Here is a 17,169-nt window from a genome sequence, read left to right as displayed (position 1 = left end):
ACCTTATTTCAGTGCACTTGGTGTTGTTACACTTCCACATTTGTCACTCCTTGAGCACTCTTGAGAGTTGTGCTCTTAGGCCTAGTTGATAGGCCAATGCATGTGCATGCTTGTATATGCTTTTATGTCTTTGTTTTGGTGTTATGGCCACTGATTTGGATATGACTGAGGTCTGTTCATTTTGGTTTAAGTCCATTGAGCATGTTGGTCTTCGTGTTGTTGTCATTGTGCATGCTTATGTTATATTGCATCGAGTATGCCATATTGTTCATTGCATTGAGTATGCCATGTTACATTGTATTGAGTATGCTATGTTGTTATTTGCATTGAGTATGCCATTTTGTTACTTTGCATTGAGTATGCATGTCATTAGCATTGAGTATGCTATGTTACATTGCATTGCATGTTTGCATGCTTGAGTCGCATTCCATGTTTGCATGCTTGAGTTGCATGCATTACATTGTGTTAATGTTGCTTGCATTTGTTTGGATTAAGTGTTAATCCGAGCACGAGAAACGAGAAACGTTTCATATTTGAAGTGATGAAACGTGTCTCAATCCGAGCACGAGAAACGAGGAACGTTTCATATTTGAAGTGATGAAACGTGTCTCAATTCTCGGTCGCCGACGCTCTTGATCATATATGATAGAGTTTTAGGCTTTATGTGTTTATGCGTGCATTCATTTCATATTGAATTGTGCAATTTGGCTTCTCAGCCATCATGCATCGAGATGCGTGATTGGTGGCCCGAGGGTCGAGAACCGCACTCCTTTGAGCTTATGAAATGATAGGGAGGGTGGTTGTGCACACATATCTTGCAAATACATTGCCATGCCCTTTCTTGCTCTATATTGCAGCAAAGTGGAGTCTAGCAGCAACAACTGGTCGACCGACCAGTAAACCTAGTTGGCCGACCACTTTTTCTAGTTTTCAGCGACAAAAAGTGGTCGACAGGTGGTCTCCCTCCTCAACAACTGGTCGGCAGCCGTCCCATAGGTTCCAATGGTGGAGTTGAAGCTTTGTGGAGCTTTTTGCAGTGTTCTGAAATCAAATGCAAATAGAGGCAAGTTGGGGCATCGCGACGGATTTCCGAACGAGACGACCGAGCATGCATGCATTCTTCTCCCTCTGAAGCTCCTATTTTATTGCTTTACTTAGCTAATTTGCTTAGCTAGTTTATGCTTTGGTTTTGTACCATAAGTAGTTAATGTGTTTAGCTATTTCAATTTGTTTTGTAATAGCTTAATTAGTTAGCTTGTTAGTTAGCTAGTTTTGGCTTGTAATAATTAGTTTAATTAGCTTAGATTAGCTAGTTAGCTTCTTATTCGGACCCTCCGTCGAGAGGGCCAACTGTTGTAATAAGCGTACGTGTGTGTGATGCATATCTTCCAACCTCTATTTCTTTCTCCCTTTTACTTAACTGCTTACGATGGTTAGTTTTAGGGCATGTTTCAATTAGCATCCTTATGCTCGCATGCGTGCATTCATTTATCTGTATTGCATACACCGGGCTCGGTGCATCATACTAATTGCATTGTATTTCAATTCCAATTTGAATACATGTACCAAGTTGCATTTCGCATGACATCTTAGGATAGCCGAGCCTATCTTAGTTGCATTTTGGCATGTGTTGCATTAGCCATCTTAACATGAACAAGGATCATACATGATTTCTAACTAGTTCTCTGTTTTGGCTCGGAGTACACTGTGAGTGTTTACGCTTTAGCATACTGCATGAGATGTGTATGTTGCCATGTTAGCACGCTTGCCATGAGACTAATTGCTTATTCGATATAACTGCCTGAATGCCTGTGGGTGAAGGTTGGATTACTTGAATTGGAACAATTCATCAAAATCCTCGTTTTAGCCTATTTGCGAGTAGCAAACTTTAAACCATTTTCACAAACGAACATGCAATGTTTTGTTCCAATTTAGGCGATTTAGTCTATACTTGTATGCTGTGCACATCACATAGTAATTCTAGGTTAATAACCGGAATAAGAACACATGTGTTTTCAAAAACGAGATATCATGTTAGTAAAGGCCGATCTTTGATCGGGCGAGCGGGGGTGCTCATTGCATGACCTTCCCCTCTCGTACCCAAGTTCCCAAGCCGAGGCAACTTTGGTGATGACGGACACGTGGCCTTAGGCACGAGTCAGGGTTTCCTAAATTTCTCCAAAATAAAATATTTAGGTGGCGACTCTGTATCTGGCAAAGCAGTCCATGTTTGGCACTTCTTTATAAAAATCAGTTTTCCAAAAACGATTTGCCGGATTTGAACTCTTTGGTGATTTATCGATCTCATATTGCACTTTGTGAGGTTAGATTCAGAACCGTGACATTGAGTTCGAACTGTAGTAGCTAAAGAACAAAACGATTTCGCACCCTTCGCAGCGCGGAGCCGGGAGTTCTCGGGGCGGTCTACAATAAGTCTTAGTAAAATCGTTACTAAAAATTATTTTTTGTGATGATTTTTTTAAAATTGACAATTAGTGATTTTTTTTTTGTCACGATTTTTTAAAACTTACAATTAGTGATTTTTTTTGTGACGAATTTTTCAAACTGTCGCTAAAAGTTAAAAATTAATGGCTTTTTTTTGTGACGATTTTTTTAAATTGTCGCTAAAACTTCTAATTATTGTGATAAAATTTTCAAACTGACGCTAAAAACTAACAATTAGTGAAACTTTTTAATATTGTTTGATAAAAAAATATCATTAATTATCATAAAACTTATTGAATAATAAACCCATCTATTAGGACCTACACATATATTCCCAAAAAAAATTGATTGTTATGCATCCCTAATGCTTCCACATCCCAAGTTCTTATGGAAATCTTTCCTTATGCATCAGAGTATGCTTAACATCTGCTCCTATAAACAACATTTAAAAAAAAATTAGCAATTTATATTTGAATCACAGTTTTGTTCAACAGAGGTTATATGATATTTGTCAAGTTGCCCAATTGAATTGAGTAAGAAAATAAAATCAGAAACATTGCCCAACTGTGGGACTACCATTGTCCTCCAAAGTCAAAACTAGTTTTGGGCAGTTGTTAAGAGCAGGATGACCACTCACAAATGCTTTGTTCTTTCAGTTTTGATTTCTTTTTTTAAAATAATTTTCTTATTATGAAAATGTTGTAATATGCAAACAAAATTTTCATACAAAAAATTTATTCCGAAAAATATGTGAGTGGTTTTTTATTATTATTATGATTCCAAATGACGGGTCTTTTATTTTGAAATTATGGAATCATAATTAACCATATCATTCTATGTCAAAAAAAGTATACATATTTCTTTTGGAAAAATTATTAAAGATTACTAGAGTATCAATGTAACATTATTTACGTGGTACTCTCAGGCAATAAGAAACCACAAAGCACACTAATAAGACTGTCTTTTGATTATGGATTGGATAAGAATTTGAAAAGAGAAAGTAAAAGGCGATGGAAATATCAATTTATATTTGATTCACATTTCACTTGTCTTTTCGTTTCCTTTTCCAAACCTATGATCCAAACACATCATAAGTAGGTCATCATTTGTCTACAAGTAGCTAACAAATATAGGAACATATTTTACCCATAAAATTTTAAACTATATATGACTGATTTTGCAGTATTACATAAGTGAAGTCTCATGGTGCTCCATAAATACTGACATTCAAGAGTTGGCAAGCAAGCTAAAATTAATGATATAGACAGTTAATAAAGGAGGAATTTTATTTACATAAAACATTTGAAACCAAGTCTGAGCATCCACAAAAACAATAGTTACATGTGATCACGAAGAGAATTTAAAAAAAAAAAAAATGAAAAGAAAAGAAAAAAAGATACAACACATTGCAAGTACATAACAATCATAACTACCCATCTATCACTTATTGCAAGATACTAGAGAACATAGTGATTGTATGAAGGTGAGTCCAAGGAGAATAACAGCCACAATAATAGATAAGACCCGCCAGGGAGTATTGCAATAGTCCTGCCTCAAGGTTGCCTTCCACTTGTAGAAGGTTACCTTCCGCTTGTTGCTAGGACTTTCGCAGTAGTTGTTTAAGTCTCTATGAAGTTCAGTAAAATAAAATATATTACTGGTGGTAACTTCTTTGCTAAGCCCCTTAAAGAGATTTGACACATCATTGTTGTATAATTTGGGCTCGCACAAGTAAGTTGACATCTTCGTTAGTGTTGATGAGGTAATCCATAATCATGGTATAATCACCAAAAAACTGAGCATCACAATGATATTCCTCGTAGGCAATAATGTTCCGTAGCAAACTTTCTGTCACATCAACTATTCGTGTATGTGGGATTTCCAAAATGTTGCCTCTGAATTTTATGTCAAATAAGTTTTTGCTTGAACTTACTTCAAACTTCACTCCAGCCTCATGAAGCTCTGTTGCACTTGGTATCTTAAGCGCTGTTGCACTTGGTATCTTAAATTTCGTTTCAGTCTGTTGCAAACTTTGCCTTGGCATGAAACATCTTAGGAAATCAATGAATTGTTTTACTTTTGAAGGTCTGATCTCCTCTGGAACTGAAGCTTGCGAATCTTTCATTGGTATGAGACAACTTCTTAGCAAATCAAGAAAATGTCTTACTGTTGAAGGATTAACATTCTCTAGGACTGGAAGTTCTTGTATGATACTTACAGACTCAAGCCAATTAAGGGTGAGACTAATGAAGGAGTCGGACATGGTCTCATAGTCGTTAATGCCCAAGTTTATGTTGGTCATTTCAAAAAGATACTGGAGAACAAAAAATGGAAGTTGATTTTCAAGCAGTAATAAGTCATGCTTTATATCATTAATCATCCATGGTTTCCTAAATGTACGATCATTTGGAGTTATTAGACGAGGAAACCAGTACCTTAATAGGACTTCAATGATGAAGGCAGCATCCACAAGAATAATTTCCAAAAAAGTTTCGCTTTCGAGGTTGATTGTTTCTACATAACAATCGCGAATTTCTTTTTCCATTTCCTCCATAATCTTGACTAATTCCTCCAAACTCTTTCCACTTCGCCGCATAAAATCATTGAAGTACCTCAACTTGTGCTCTTCCATGTCTTCTAGGCCTTCTTTACCATGGTGAAGCGGCCCAATTGAGACTCGGAGAGGAGTATAGGCCTCTTCATTGATTTTTTTAAGTTTCTTGGGAACTTTATATATACAACATTCAGGGGATGGGCTAGACAACTTATCTAACTTCTCCCTAATAGATTTCACTAGTCTATCCATATCAATTGAAGCATCTCCATTTCCGCTACTCGTTCCCTGTCTTGATGTGCCAACAACTTCCATTCTCGTGATTTGAATTTATGGGTTTGTGCGGTTATCTAGCAACAAGATAGACATCCTTTTGGATTTAGCACCAAATTATAAATTTAGAAAACTATTTTAACTGTTATTATATCAAATCTATTAGCTTCTCAAACACAATGTCTTTTTAAGCTCACTGTCATGTTCGGATTGGGGCCAATTATCAAGATCAATTGTACACCGTCATTCATGATAAGTTATTTAATGGTCTTAAAGTATTGTCCCACTCTTTCGAATATCGCATGATTACGTAGGACTCATTCCTAAATGTAGGAAATTATGTAATTGTGTGACTTCTGAGGGTATTGAACAATATCCCGAAATCACCAAATAATTTTTTGATAAGTGATAGGTCTTGAAAGTGTTAATGAACGAACCTGATTTCATGAGTTGACACAATTTTTATAATTATAAAAATAAGAAAATCAGAGTTGATGTGAGTATACTAATGCCTAATCAAATTTAGTTGGAATAGAAGAATAAAAAGATCGGCAAGTGTATAATATTTATTATTTTGGAATCAATGTAGTAAACAAAAAAATAATAAATAATTGAGTTTTAATTTCATGAAATTCAATTATGAGATAAACAAAAATTAATACACTTTATATTTTTAACTAAGGGCTGAAATTTTAACATGACACATTAAAATGATAAGAATCCAAAATGACACAACACATGTTGAATTAGTATTGAGAGAATTCTAACACAAATTTGAAATAACATGGCACGAACACAATTAACACGATATGATAATAAAAAGGTAAGAAAGGTTGTCAATAACTAATTCTTAGAAGATTTCTTTTCTCATGAAATCGGTTTTTTTAATCGGCAAAGAAAAAATTTCATTAAAATATGAAATTTCAAGGTACAAAGAAAAAAGACACATTAAGAGGAATTCAAAGAGTAGAGCACTCTCCTATTATTGCTATTCATATCCTTACAACTAATTTCTTGACCTCACAATTTTAAATTTTTTAACAAAACAATTAAGACAATTAAAACTACGAACCAAACTGTTGAGCCCCACACCCACACCCAAACTAGTGAAACCAAACACATGCTTGTCGTCTCCCACGCTGTCCAAAACACATTACACTCATAAATAGGGGTGTAATTTTGGCCCGGGCCGGCCCGGCCTATCTAGGCTCTGACCGAGCCTTGCGGGTTCCTGCCAAAAATCAGGTCGGGCCGGGCCGACCCACCGGCAAGAAAACTAGGCACAGGCCCAAGCATATTTGGGCTTTGGGCGGGCCTAAACAATTTTTTTTATTTTTTCTACCAAAATTTTATTATTTTTTATTAAAAATAACACTGGGTCTCAGGCAGGACGGGCCTCGAGCTAGGCTTTTGAGTAGGTCGATGGGCTGGCCAAGTGAGCTTGGGCCCGGGCCTGAACGGGCCTAAACTGGTCGGGCCCACCCTGAGCAGTGGGGGGGCTTCAAGCCGCCCACAGGTCATTTTTACACTCCTACTCATAAACCCCACGCCTGTTTCCTAGTTGCCTAAAAAAAGCGTCCCACACATGCCTCTCGCAGCTTCTTCATCGCACGCGCCTCCCATTGTCCTTGTGATGCCTTCTTTGTGCCAACACTCTAGGCTGAACACCCTGCACCATCGCCGGACACTCTGAGGCTCCATTGCCGCCGAGACCCACCCATTTTCACATTACCTTCAACACCCACCCATGGCCAAAATTCACACTTCTCCCACGGATTTTCCTCACCCAAACAGCTCCGTCGGTTGAACCTCACCAACATGTCAAGAAATCCCCTCTTTGTTGACCCAGCACGGGTCTCCTCTTTGTTCACCCCTCAAACTCTCACTCGCACAGGAGCGACATGTCGACACGAATTTTTATGTGAGTCAAACGTGTTCATTTCGAATTTTGCGTATTCAATCCAAACACTACCCATTTAATTTTTTTTGTTTTCAAGTTGTGATATTAGAGTTTGAGTTTAAAAAAAAAAAATTTAATCTTAACCCTCCAATTACATCTGCGATTCTAGTCATGTTAGTAGATTAAATGCCAAATTACCACCCATAGAGTATTGTCTAACACTTCTAAATGTCAAATGATTACACAGGACTGGTCCCTAAATGTAGGATGGCGTGACTTTGAGGGTATTGGACAATGTCCTAATAAGATCACCAAATAATTTTTGATAAGTGATAGGTCTTGAAAGTGTTAATTAACGAACTTGATTTCAACTTGATTTCATGAGTTGATGCAATTTTTATAATTATAAAAATAAGGGAATTGGCTTTGATGTGAGTATACATCAATGCTACATCCACACAATTTTATCACTGAATCCTTCCGAATAAAACTCTTACCGATAAGAGTTTACGTTAAATGTATAATGAAAATTTGATTAATGCCAAATCAAATTTAATTGGAGTAGGAAAAATAAAAAGATTGATAAGTGTATAATGAAAGTAGAGGTGGCTATTTATTCATACTAATCACATTATGACACTAAATGAGTCAAACTAGTGTCAAATTTGATAACTTGAAATTAATATGAATAAAATATTTAATGAAGTACTAGTCATACATTTTAATATTATTTAAGACATTGAAATCCTATATGCAATCCTATATCTAGTTTAAAATATATATATATATATATATGTAAAATAAGAATCTAATTTTTTTAGTTTTCATTTCAGATAATATGATATTTTAATTTATTATTTTGGAATCAATGTAGTAAACAAAAAATAAATAAATAAATGAGTTTTAGTTTTTTGAAATTGGATAAATAAAATTGAGTCAAAATTAAACACTTTTATGAATGATTGAGATTAATTTCATGAAATTTAATTATGAGAAAAACAAAAGTTAATGCACTTAATATTTTTTGACTACTGGTTGAAATTTTAACATGACACATTAACATGATATGAATCCAAAATGAAACGACATGGGTTGAATTAGTATTGAGAGAATCTTAACACAAATTTGAGATAACATGATGCAAACACAATTAACACAATATAATTCCCATCTACAATAAAAAGGTAAGAAAAGTCGTTAATCATGATGCTTAGAATAGTCTATTTCTTGGGAAATAGTTACTGACGGAAGCCTTGCAGTTACTATCTTTGGTGACATGTCGTTTAGGAACAGGTTAATTTAGTAATTTTTTGATTATTTGACTAAAATATGAGTTAAAAAAAGAAAAATGATTTAGACCCCCAGTGGGGGTGCTGGGGTCTTCCCTGATTGGCCAAAAAAAAAATTTTTTTTTTTTTTTTTGGGGTTTCAGCCAGTGGCAGGCTACCAAATGGCACTGGGGTCACTAGGGGTCGTTTGGGATGACTTTTTGACTTTTTACGAAAAGATGTGCAAAAAGTAAAGAAAAAAGAGAATCTTTGACATTTTAGTATGAGTTTTTGATTTTTTAACTTTTTTAATAATTTTTTAACTTTTTAACTAAACCGGCATGTTGCCGAACGAGTAAGTCACAGAAATAGTTTCTCTTAGAATTAAAGACTCCATATATCTTATCCTTCTTAGACCCTACTTTAATGGGAGTTTTGTGCAGTGAACTACCTTTTAATCACTGAAGCATGGAAAAGAAATTTGGTACATAGGTGCAACTATACGTTTGGTGTCTCTTGATACAATAAAGCTGAGGCCATCTAAACCATTAATCAACCTCAAACCCAAAGGCCTTGTGTTCATCTCCAGTAAACAAGAATTTACTTGCACAATTCTGTCATTTCACTTCGTTTGAGAAACCTGATTTGATATGACCACATTGTGTTGCACAAACGGGAAAGAAGGGATTGATGGTCTGAGAACAATATGAAGCTAGATGGAGCATCAGTGGATGGGGTTGGATAAAAATTTCCCATCAAGTCGGATCACTTTGAGGTAGAATTACTTTAAATCCAATTATTGTAAGGTACACCCTACATATGTGTGCAGGTGCAATTATATGTTTGATATATACCTACAATTATTCCTGGTCACGTCCCCAACTTTCATTAAATTAAAGCATATCACATTTATGAACATATTTAACTACACGAGCTAGCAAACGACTCTTTAATTTTTATTTTTTTATTTAAAAGAAAAAAAAACATATATAAAAACTCAGAAACAAAAACAAAATAAGAAAGAAATGGAGATACTATAAAGAAGCCCAATAAAATTAAATGGTAAATGATTTAGTTTATAACGACACCTAAAAGAAGAACTTAGACCATATTTAGCTAATTGAAGAGGATAAATGTAGGGGTGCAACTTGGGTGAGTTCAACCCGAATAACCGAAACCCAGCTTGAATTTTTTTAGGACTTGAATAAGATATTTTCAAATTCGGTATGGGTTTAGGCAAAAATTCATAAACCTGAATTAAATTTGGACGGATTTGGGTAAAGACGTCAAATAACCCGAGCAATCTGAAGCTCAAATTATACATATATAGATATATAAAAATATTAAATATACATATAAATTATTAGTCATTACATGATATTAAAGTAATTTAGATTATTAAACCATATTGAATATATATTATATATACAAATTTAATAAAATCTTACTTTTTTATTTTCACTCATAAATTGTAAAGACTACTATAGCGGCATCTCTCTTACATTATATAAATTATTTTTTTTGATGGTATTAATGATTTTCTATTAAAAAAATGTAAATAGAGTCAAATTTTAATAATTTAATAATGTTTATAAAAAAAACTGAAATTCATTTATAATTCAGGCAACTCAGGCAATTCGGGTCAGTCTTGGGCAGGCAACCTCAGGGTACAATTCGGGCCTGGGTGGGCCTGGGCAAGTCTCTGCACAACTTGGGCTGGGCTTGGACAACTTCCAAACCCACCCGAGTTGCACCCGTAGATAAATGCCTTTGATCTTTTTACCTTTTTTCAAAATAATACTGTTATTCAAGTCTAAAAGTTAGACCTAATTTTCAAATTCAATGATATTACAATCAATTAGAATATTTAAGATAACTTTCTCTGTCATAGTTTCTCTAATTATTAACAAATCATTTTTTTTTACACATCATTGAATTTAGAAAATAAATTTAAAAAATAAGCTTATATATCATTTTCCTTTTCGAAAATTAGATTTTAGTACTTAAACCAATAAGTAACTTCTTTCTTTCTTTCTTTCTTCTTCTCTCTGGATGTTGATCAAGACAATTGCCAAATTTGTAACCATATTCGTTGTTTTTCTGGCAAATGAACATTTGTTGTTTTTTAAATTTCTAAGGTAAATTACACTGATCTCCTTCGAGGTTTACCTTAATTACAGGTACCTCCCATGTAGTTTCAAAAATTATACTGACCTCTCATACTTTTGAAAATAATACACAGATTCCCTATTTCCGTTAAAACAACATAAACGACGTTAACTTGACAACCGAATCAACCATAATGCCCTTGAACCACATTGTGAAAAGACACAACTGACCCTTCTCTATCTTCATCTTCTCCATCTTCACAAACCCTTCTCCCAACATCTTAATGGCAGAAACCATCTCTGCAATTTCTCCCGAAGAAAACCCATTTCCATTCACAAACTTAGAATCAAGATTAGGGCAAGAATTCCTATCAATCTTGCCTGAACTCTTTGATCTAATTCCAATAGCAATTGAATATCTGTCATTGAATTTCTTTGTCCTAAACCAAGGAGGTACCAAATCTTGATCAATTGGGGTTTTTGTGTAAAACCCAACCCTTAAGGTAAAAAAAAAAAACCTCTCTCATTCATTCTTATATATATATATATATATATAGAGGGAGAGAGAGAGAGAGGGTCTTTTCAGCTTGGTGTGAGACTCTGGAGTAGAGAGCTTCAGTGAAGTAAAAACCCACTCTCTCAATTGGATCTCCATCTTCGCTCACCTATTCTCGAACTTGTATCAGTGATTTCAAGCCTTTTCTGGTTCAGACTATGCAAATCGAAAACAATCAAGCAGAGCTTTTAGAAGCAATTTTGATGAATCGTGTTCCGGCGATTTCGAAGCTCCAGCAACGACATCGTTGTTCTTTGGCAAAGGATTAGTCTCCGATTGTGGAACCGAAGATGATGGAACACATAGAAGAGAGCTCTAAGGTTGAAGAAGACTAGCAATTTTCTAGGTATTGAAGAAAATTACTAGATTGAGATCAGACGGTGGAGACGAAGCTACACTGAGTTGACGACAAAAATTTCTAAAGAAATGGAGAGAGAGAGAGAGAGAGAGAGAGAGAGAGAGAGAGAAGATGGGAAGATAGCACAGAGAGATGGAAGAGAAATAGTGAGAGGGAGAGAAACAGAGCAGAGAGAGAGAGTGAGAGGGAAGAGAGATGAAATGTATGTGTTTATATATATATAGGTAAATTACACTTACCTCCCCTAAAGGGTAGTATTGGAACTTGAAGAATAATTATGGATGACATCAGCATAATCTATTTGAATTTGGACGGATGGGTAACAGAATGGGGTCTTTGTATATTAGTTTCAAAAGTAAGGGAGGTCTGTGTTATTTTTGAAACAACAAGGGAGATACCTATAATTAAGACAAACCTTAAGGGAGGTCAATGTAATTTTCCTAATTTCTAAAGCACACTACTTTTTAGTGACCATATTTTGAAATAAATTTGGATGACCACATTTTTATTGTGGTAGATGGAGATAACTAAAAGGAAGATGTTATTTATTTATTTATTTATTTTAAAGTAAATTACACTTCTTCTGAGGTTTGAGAAAATTATAAATAGTATTTTTATTTTATCGTGTTTGTCTCTTAAAAAAAAAAGGAATAATCTATTTTCAAATTCAATCTTGTTGTCTAATTTTTAGGAAACAAGTGTGATAAAATAAAAAGATTACAAGTATTTGATTGACCTAATCATAATATTATAGAGAACCATGTGGCCGTACTCCGAGAATACCCAATAATCACCCTACATTGAGAATCTTAGAAAATAAACGGTTCGAAATAAAACCCATGGTGAGCTTCACGGTCCCCTCAAATTTTTTCAACTTTATATTTGAACTTTTTTTTTTTATCAACAAAAAAAATTTACTGATGTAAAATAAAGTATGGAGTACAAATAAATTAAATCAATAAAAAGTAGACAAGAAAATAGCATCAAAGGTCTAGAAACATATATCAAGAAGTTGACACATGTACCAAGCTTATCATGAACTATACTAATAAAGCCTAACACTTGGGGAGCTTCTATTTGCACACACAGTATACACTTTTTGCATATCCTCCTCCCTATATTTTTTGCACATCCTCTTTATTAAGTGTGTGTATAGAGTGGGTTTAGTGTGTGTAAATAAAAGTTCCCTAACACTTGACAGAACAATAAAATATGACAACCTAGCCACAAAAAATCAACATGAAAGTCACCTAAAAGAAACAAAACCAACAACGAGCAATGAACTGAAAGCCACGCCAAAAGGAATTACAAAGCAAAAAGCCACTATCAGAAATCCCATATCAAATGGAATTTCAAACCAACTGCAATTCCAGAACATCCTACAATGAACATACTAAACTCATACTAAAGCAACCTCCAAGTCAAATTTGACCCTCAAAGAAAAGGAAAGAGCGCCATGGCTCTGAAATTCCTTTATCAAAAAATCGAAGCAGCATCATTGCTTACGATACTTATCATGTGAATTCTTGCCTTGATAATCTGGTCCAACTCTGCAAAATTCTTCCTTTCCTTTGTGTTAAAGTATACAATACAACACACACCAGCACACACCCACTAGCATCACATGTTCATATCACACTGTAAAGCACACACCAGCACACAAGAAAGCTTAGTTTAATGTATTGTAATATACACTTCGGTCACCTTCTCCTCTCTATAAATAGAGAGAGCTCAGTCTCTTGTAAAATATAGAAATATAACAGACACTGAATATACATCACTGTCATTTCAGTCCTTCTCCTCTCTTTCATTTCAGTATTTATTTAACATGGTATCAGAGCTATAAGATTTAGACCTACATTTTTTTTCTCACCGGCGGGCAGTCGGTTGGCAACCTTGCCTTCACTGCCCGCTGGAGATTGGGTACACATACCTTCACTCTTGTTGTATTTCTTCATAGTATCCGGCGTCGGAGCTCAGTCTCCGGCTTCTTCTCCGACCAACACTCCGGTGAAAGAGAGTAGCAATACAGCTTTCAGATCGACTCAGCTCCGTTAGATCGATCCCTCCGGCGTTATTCCTCGGACTACTAGGCATCGACCTCGACAACCTCGGAGAATCCAGACTTCGCCTGAAAATCTGTCTCATCGCCGAAATCCAATGAACCGTTGGATTCGGCGGTGGTCCGGCCGAGTTGAACTTCTTGCAGAAATTGATATGCCGAGTTAAAGCTTCTTCAGTACTGTTCACCTCTCTTTTTCCCAGCAAACAAATCACAGGGGTCTTTCTCTCTCCTTCCTTTTCTTGCAGAAATTGATATGCCGAGTTAAAGCTTCTTCGGTACTGTTCACCTCTCTTTTTCCCAGCAAACAAATCACAGGGGTCTTTCTCTCTCCTTCCTTTTCTTTTTTTTTTTTTAATCACACCCGTCCCCTGCCTCCACTTTATTTTTTTTTATTATAAAACTTACTTGGTGCAAACTCCATTTGGTGGTTTGATCTCAGTGGAAACCACTATCCTCATCTTTTCTTTTATTTCATTTCCACCCACCCATGCCTTCTTTTATTAATACAATACATCTTGTTCGTTTTTTTTTTTTAATAGTTCCACCGAGTGAAAGTCCACTTTCCTCCCCATCACCACCTTTCTTTTTTTTTTTTTAAAGCACTATCCCCAATTTTATATACACTTTTCTATTCTAAACTTTTCTCCACCACCCAACACCATCATCACATTTTTCACCGCCCAACTGTTTTATCTTTTATCTTTTATTCCACAAAAAAAAAAAAAAACAAAACAAAACAAAACAAAAAAAAAACAAAACAAAACAAAATAAACAAAATAATAAAATATATATATATATATATATAAAAATAACAAAAAAAAAAAAAAATCCATCTGCACACCAAACTCATTTTATTCATGTCGGGGCTCCCCCCGATCACCATTTTACACCACACAAAAAAAAAAAAAAAAACAAAACAAAAACAAAAAAAAAAAAAGAACCACCACACCCACAAGCGGGATTTTTTCCTTATCCCTTCTCTACTCTGTCGCCGGTCTCTTCTTCTTGCCTCCATCCTGCGCGGCCCTTGACGGTGCTGCCTCCGTGTTTTCCACGCCGCCGAGCACGTTCACTCCCCCATACTCCTCCACTGCAGCATATGGAGGACCTCCAAAACGGAACATCACGGTGGCCTTCCGTTTCAACTCCTTGTTTTCTGCCCTTAGCACGCTTATCTCTGCTCGCGCATCCTTATACATGCGTTGGAGCAGAGCCAGCTGGGAGTTTAACTGCTGCACCTCATTTGCCCTACTCTGCAGCCGGTTCGACAAGTTTGTGACCGCCGTCATGGACTCCACACATGCCTTCAAAGTATACTGATTAGCCTCCACATCCGTTTGCACTGCCATTCTTTGCTCCACAGACCGCATCGGAAAGTTCAACGGAGCAAACCCTGGGGCGCCTGGTTGAGGTTCAGGGGCCACCGCACCCGTTATCTCTCTTGTTGACTCGTTAAGGTCGGGAAAGAGAGTCAGCAGACCACGGGACGACGAAGCCATCTCTCGCAACAGAATGTTACAGACTATCTCTCTCAGCACAACGAAGCGTTTTTCAGCAGTTTTTCTTCGCAAGTTGTTTGTCTTCTGCCTCAGCCTCAGCCTTCGTCTTGATTAAATAACCCAGACAGCCACGCGCATCGCGCGCCTCTTGACGCCAGACAAACGGGCACGCCAGCCAAGGCACTCACGTGCCTCGCCATCATATCTGGCACGCCTTTTGATGCATCGGGCACGCCTTTTGATGGCACGCCTTTTTGACAGATTTGGCACACCTTTTGAGGGCACGACTTTTGAGGGCTCGATATCTACATCCATGTATATCTTTTGGGCAGCCTATATACACACTCATACAGTGTCTTCTACACCGGTCAGCTTTATCAATCCCTTTGTTTCAACCTCAAATAGGTTTCTATCTTCACACCTATTTGAGTTTGAGGGGGGGTTATACACAGTATCATGTATAAGTCCAGTATCATGTATAAGTCGCTCATGGCGCACTCCCTAAGTCGCCTCCTTGGTGCACCATCACAAGCTTCTACACCGGTCCGACATGACCCCATAAACTGTCCCGACATTTGATTTCGGTCAGCTTCTACAACGGTCCGACATGACCCCATAAACTGTCTTCTACACCGGTCCGACATGACCCCGTAAACTGTCTTCTACAACGGTCCGACATGACCCCGTAAACTGTCTTCTACAACGGTCCGACATGACCCCGTAAACTGTCTTCTACAACGGTCCGACATGACCCCATAAACTGTCTGCTACATCGGTCTGACACGATCACACAGTGTCTGCTACAACGGTCCGACATGACCCCGTAAACTGTCTTCTACAACGGTCCGACATGACCCCGTAAACTGTCTGCTACAACGGTCCGACACGACCATACAGTGTCTCTTATCCCATTTTTTTTTTTTTTTTAATTTTATTTGTCCGCTTATTTTTTTCTGTTTTGTTACTCTCTCCAAACTCAAGTTGGCTAGTACCTATCCTCCTTGAGTTTGCGGGGGGCTGTTAAAGTATACAATACAACACACACCAGCACACACCCACTAGCATCACATGTTCATATCACACTGTAAAGCACACACCAGCACACAAGAAAGCTTAGTTTAATGTATTGTAATATACACTTCGGTCACCTTCTCCTCTCTATAAATAGAGAGAGCTCAGTCTCTTGTAAAATATAGAAATATAACAGACACTGAATATACATCACTGTCATTTCAGTCCTTCTCCTCTCTTTCATTTCAGTATTTATTTAACACTTTGAAATCTATTCCAGATACTTTAAAACCATCACTTCAACTCAATTTGGATGGGCATCAGAGCTACTTTAGCAGAGTTGGACATTCATGCCTTGGATCTTTCTTTGTTAATATGACTTAGGTTCTGTATTTGAACCTCACTATCCATCTGATAATTAAAATGCTTTCACGTGTTTGCTCATTATGAAAAATAAATAAATAAATAAATTCCACCACATGAGGGTGGGTTGAGAATATAACATAAATAATAAAATTACCCCTCTTTTTAACAACTTAAACATTTAGAGGAATTGGCATAAAAAATTCAACAAGAATTAGAGGATAGTGTGATGAAAACTTACAGGATATGCAGTAAATCAATATGTTGACTTCAGGAAGACCTCTCCTTAGTATCCTTCTTCTTCAACAGAGACTTTCAAAAAGAAACAAATCTGTTTAGTATTATTTAATAGCTCACTTATTTGTAATAAGGACTAATTTCATTGTGCTAAACCCTCTGTGCTTATGCATGCCTCAATTTATATAGAATAAATAATTCTTGAACCTTATTTCAAGAAAAGTATGTTTTCTTTCTCTACGCCAACAAATATGTGATTCTTTGCTTATTTCTGGAAGCAATTTATGGGATGCTTAATCCGGTGGTGACTTCAAGAATTTTTATAAATGATATCACTCTACAAATTTAAATTTTACAAATTCTATAAGAAGTGAACAACATTCGCTTTGTTTAGTTTTGAGTTTTCAAAATAGTTGAACTTTTTGTATTTTGTGCTTTGTTATCTTTAAAAAAAAAAAATTGAAATTTTATTTAATTTTTTTATGTAACTAACTTAAATATATTTTAAAAGTAAAATATTTATGAAAAATAA

At 36.1% G+C, this 17,169-nt stretch overlaps 1 protein-coding gene across 3 annotated transcripts in view; it reads right to left on the bottom strand.

Moving 5' to 3' along the window:
• Positions 1 to 3,818: 3,818 nt before the first annotated feature.
• Positions 3,819 to 17,169, bottom strand: part of LOC114287705 (UPF0481 protein At3g47200) — a 48,871-nt gene continuing 35,520 nt past the window's right edge. The window contains exons 1-2 of one of the 3 annotated variants that reach the window (XM_028231146.2): positions 16,642 to 16,789; positions 3,819 to 5,349 (exon numbers count right to left, since the gene is read on the bottom strand). In XM_028231146.2, the coding sequence (XP_028086947.2) occupies positions 4,148 to 5,314 (1,167 nt within the window). In that variant the 5' untranslated portion in view covers positions 5,315 to 5,349; positions 16,642 to 16,789 and the 3' untranslated portion in view covers positions 3,819 to 4,147. Of the gene's footprint in view, positions 5,350 to 14,451; positions 16,449 to 16,641; positions 16,790 to 17,169 lie in introns of those variants that run through there. The other 2 variants (XR_003637989.2, XM_082894637.1) reach the window with 2 other exon arrangements.

The sequence above is a fragment of the Camellia sinensis genome, chromosome 11 (genome assembly GCF_055761805.1).
Source record: "Camellia sinensis isolate YWXY chromosome 11, ASM5576180v1, whole genome shotgun sequence".
In the NCBI taxonomy this organism is placed as follows: Eukaryota; Viridiplantae; Streptophyta; class Magnoliopsida; order Ericales; family Theaceae; genus Camellia; species Camellia sinensis.
This window is presented reverse-complemented; position numbering and strand designations above follow the sequence as displayed.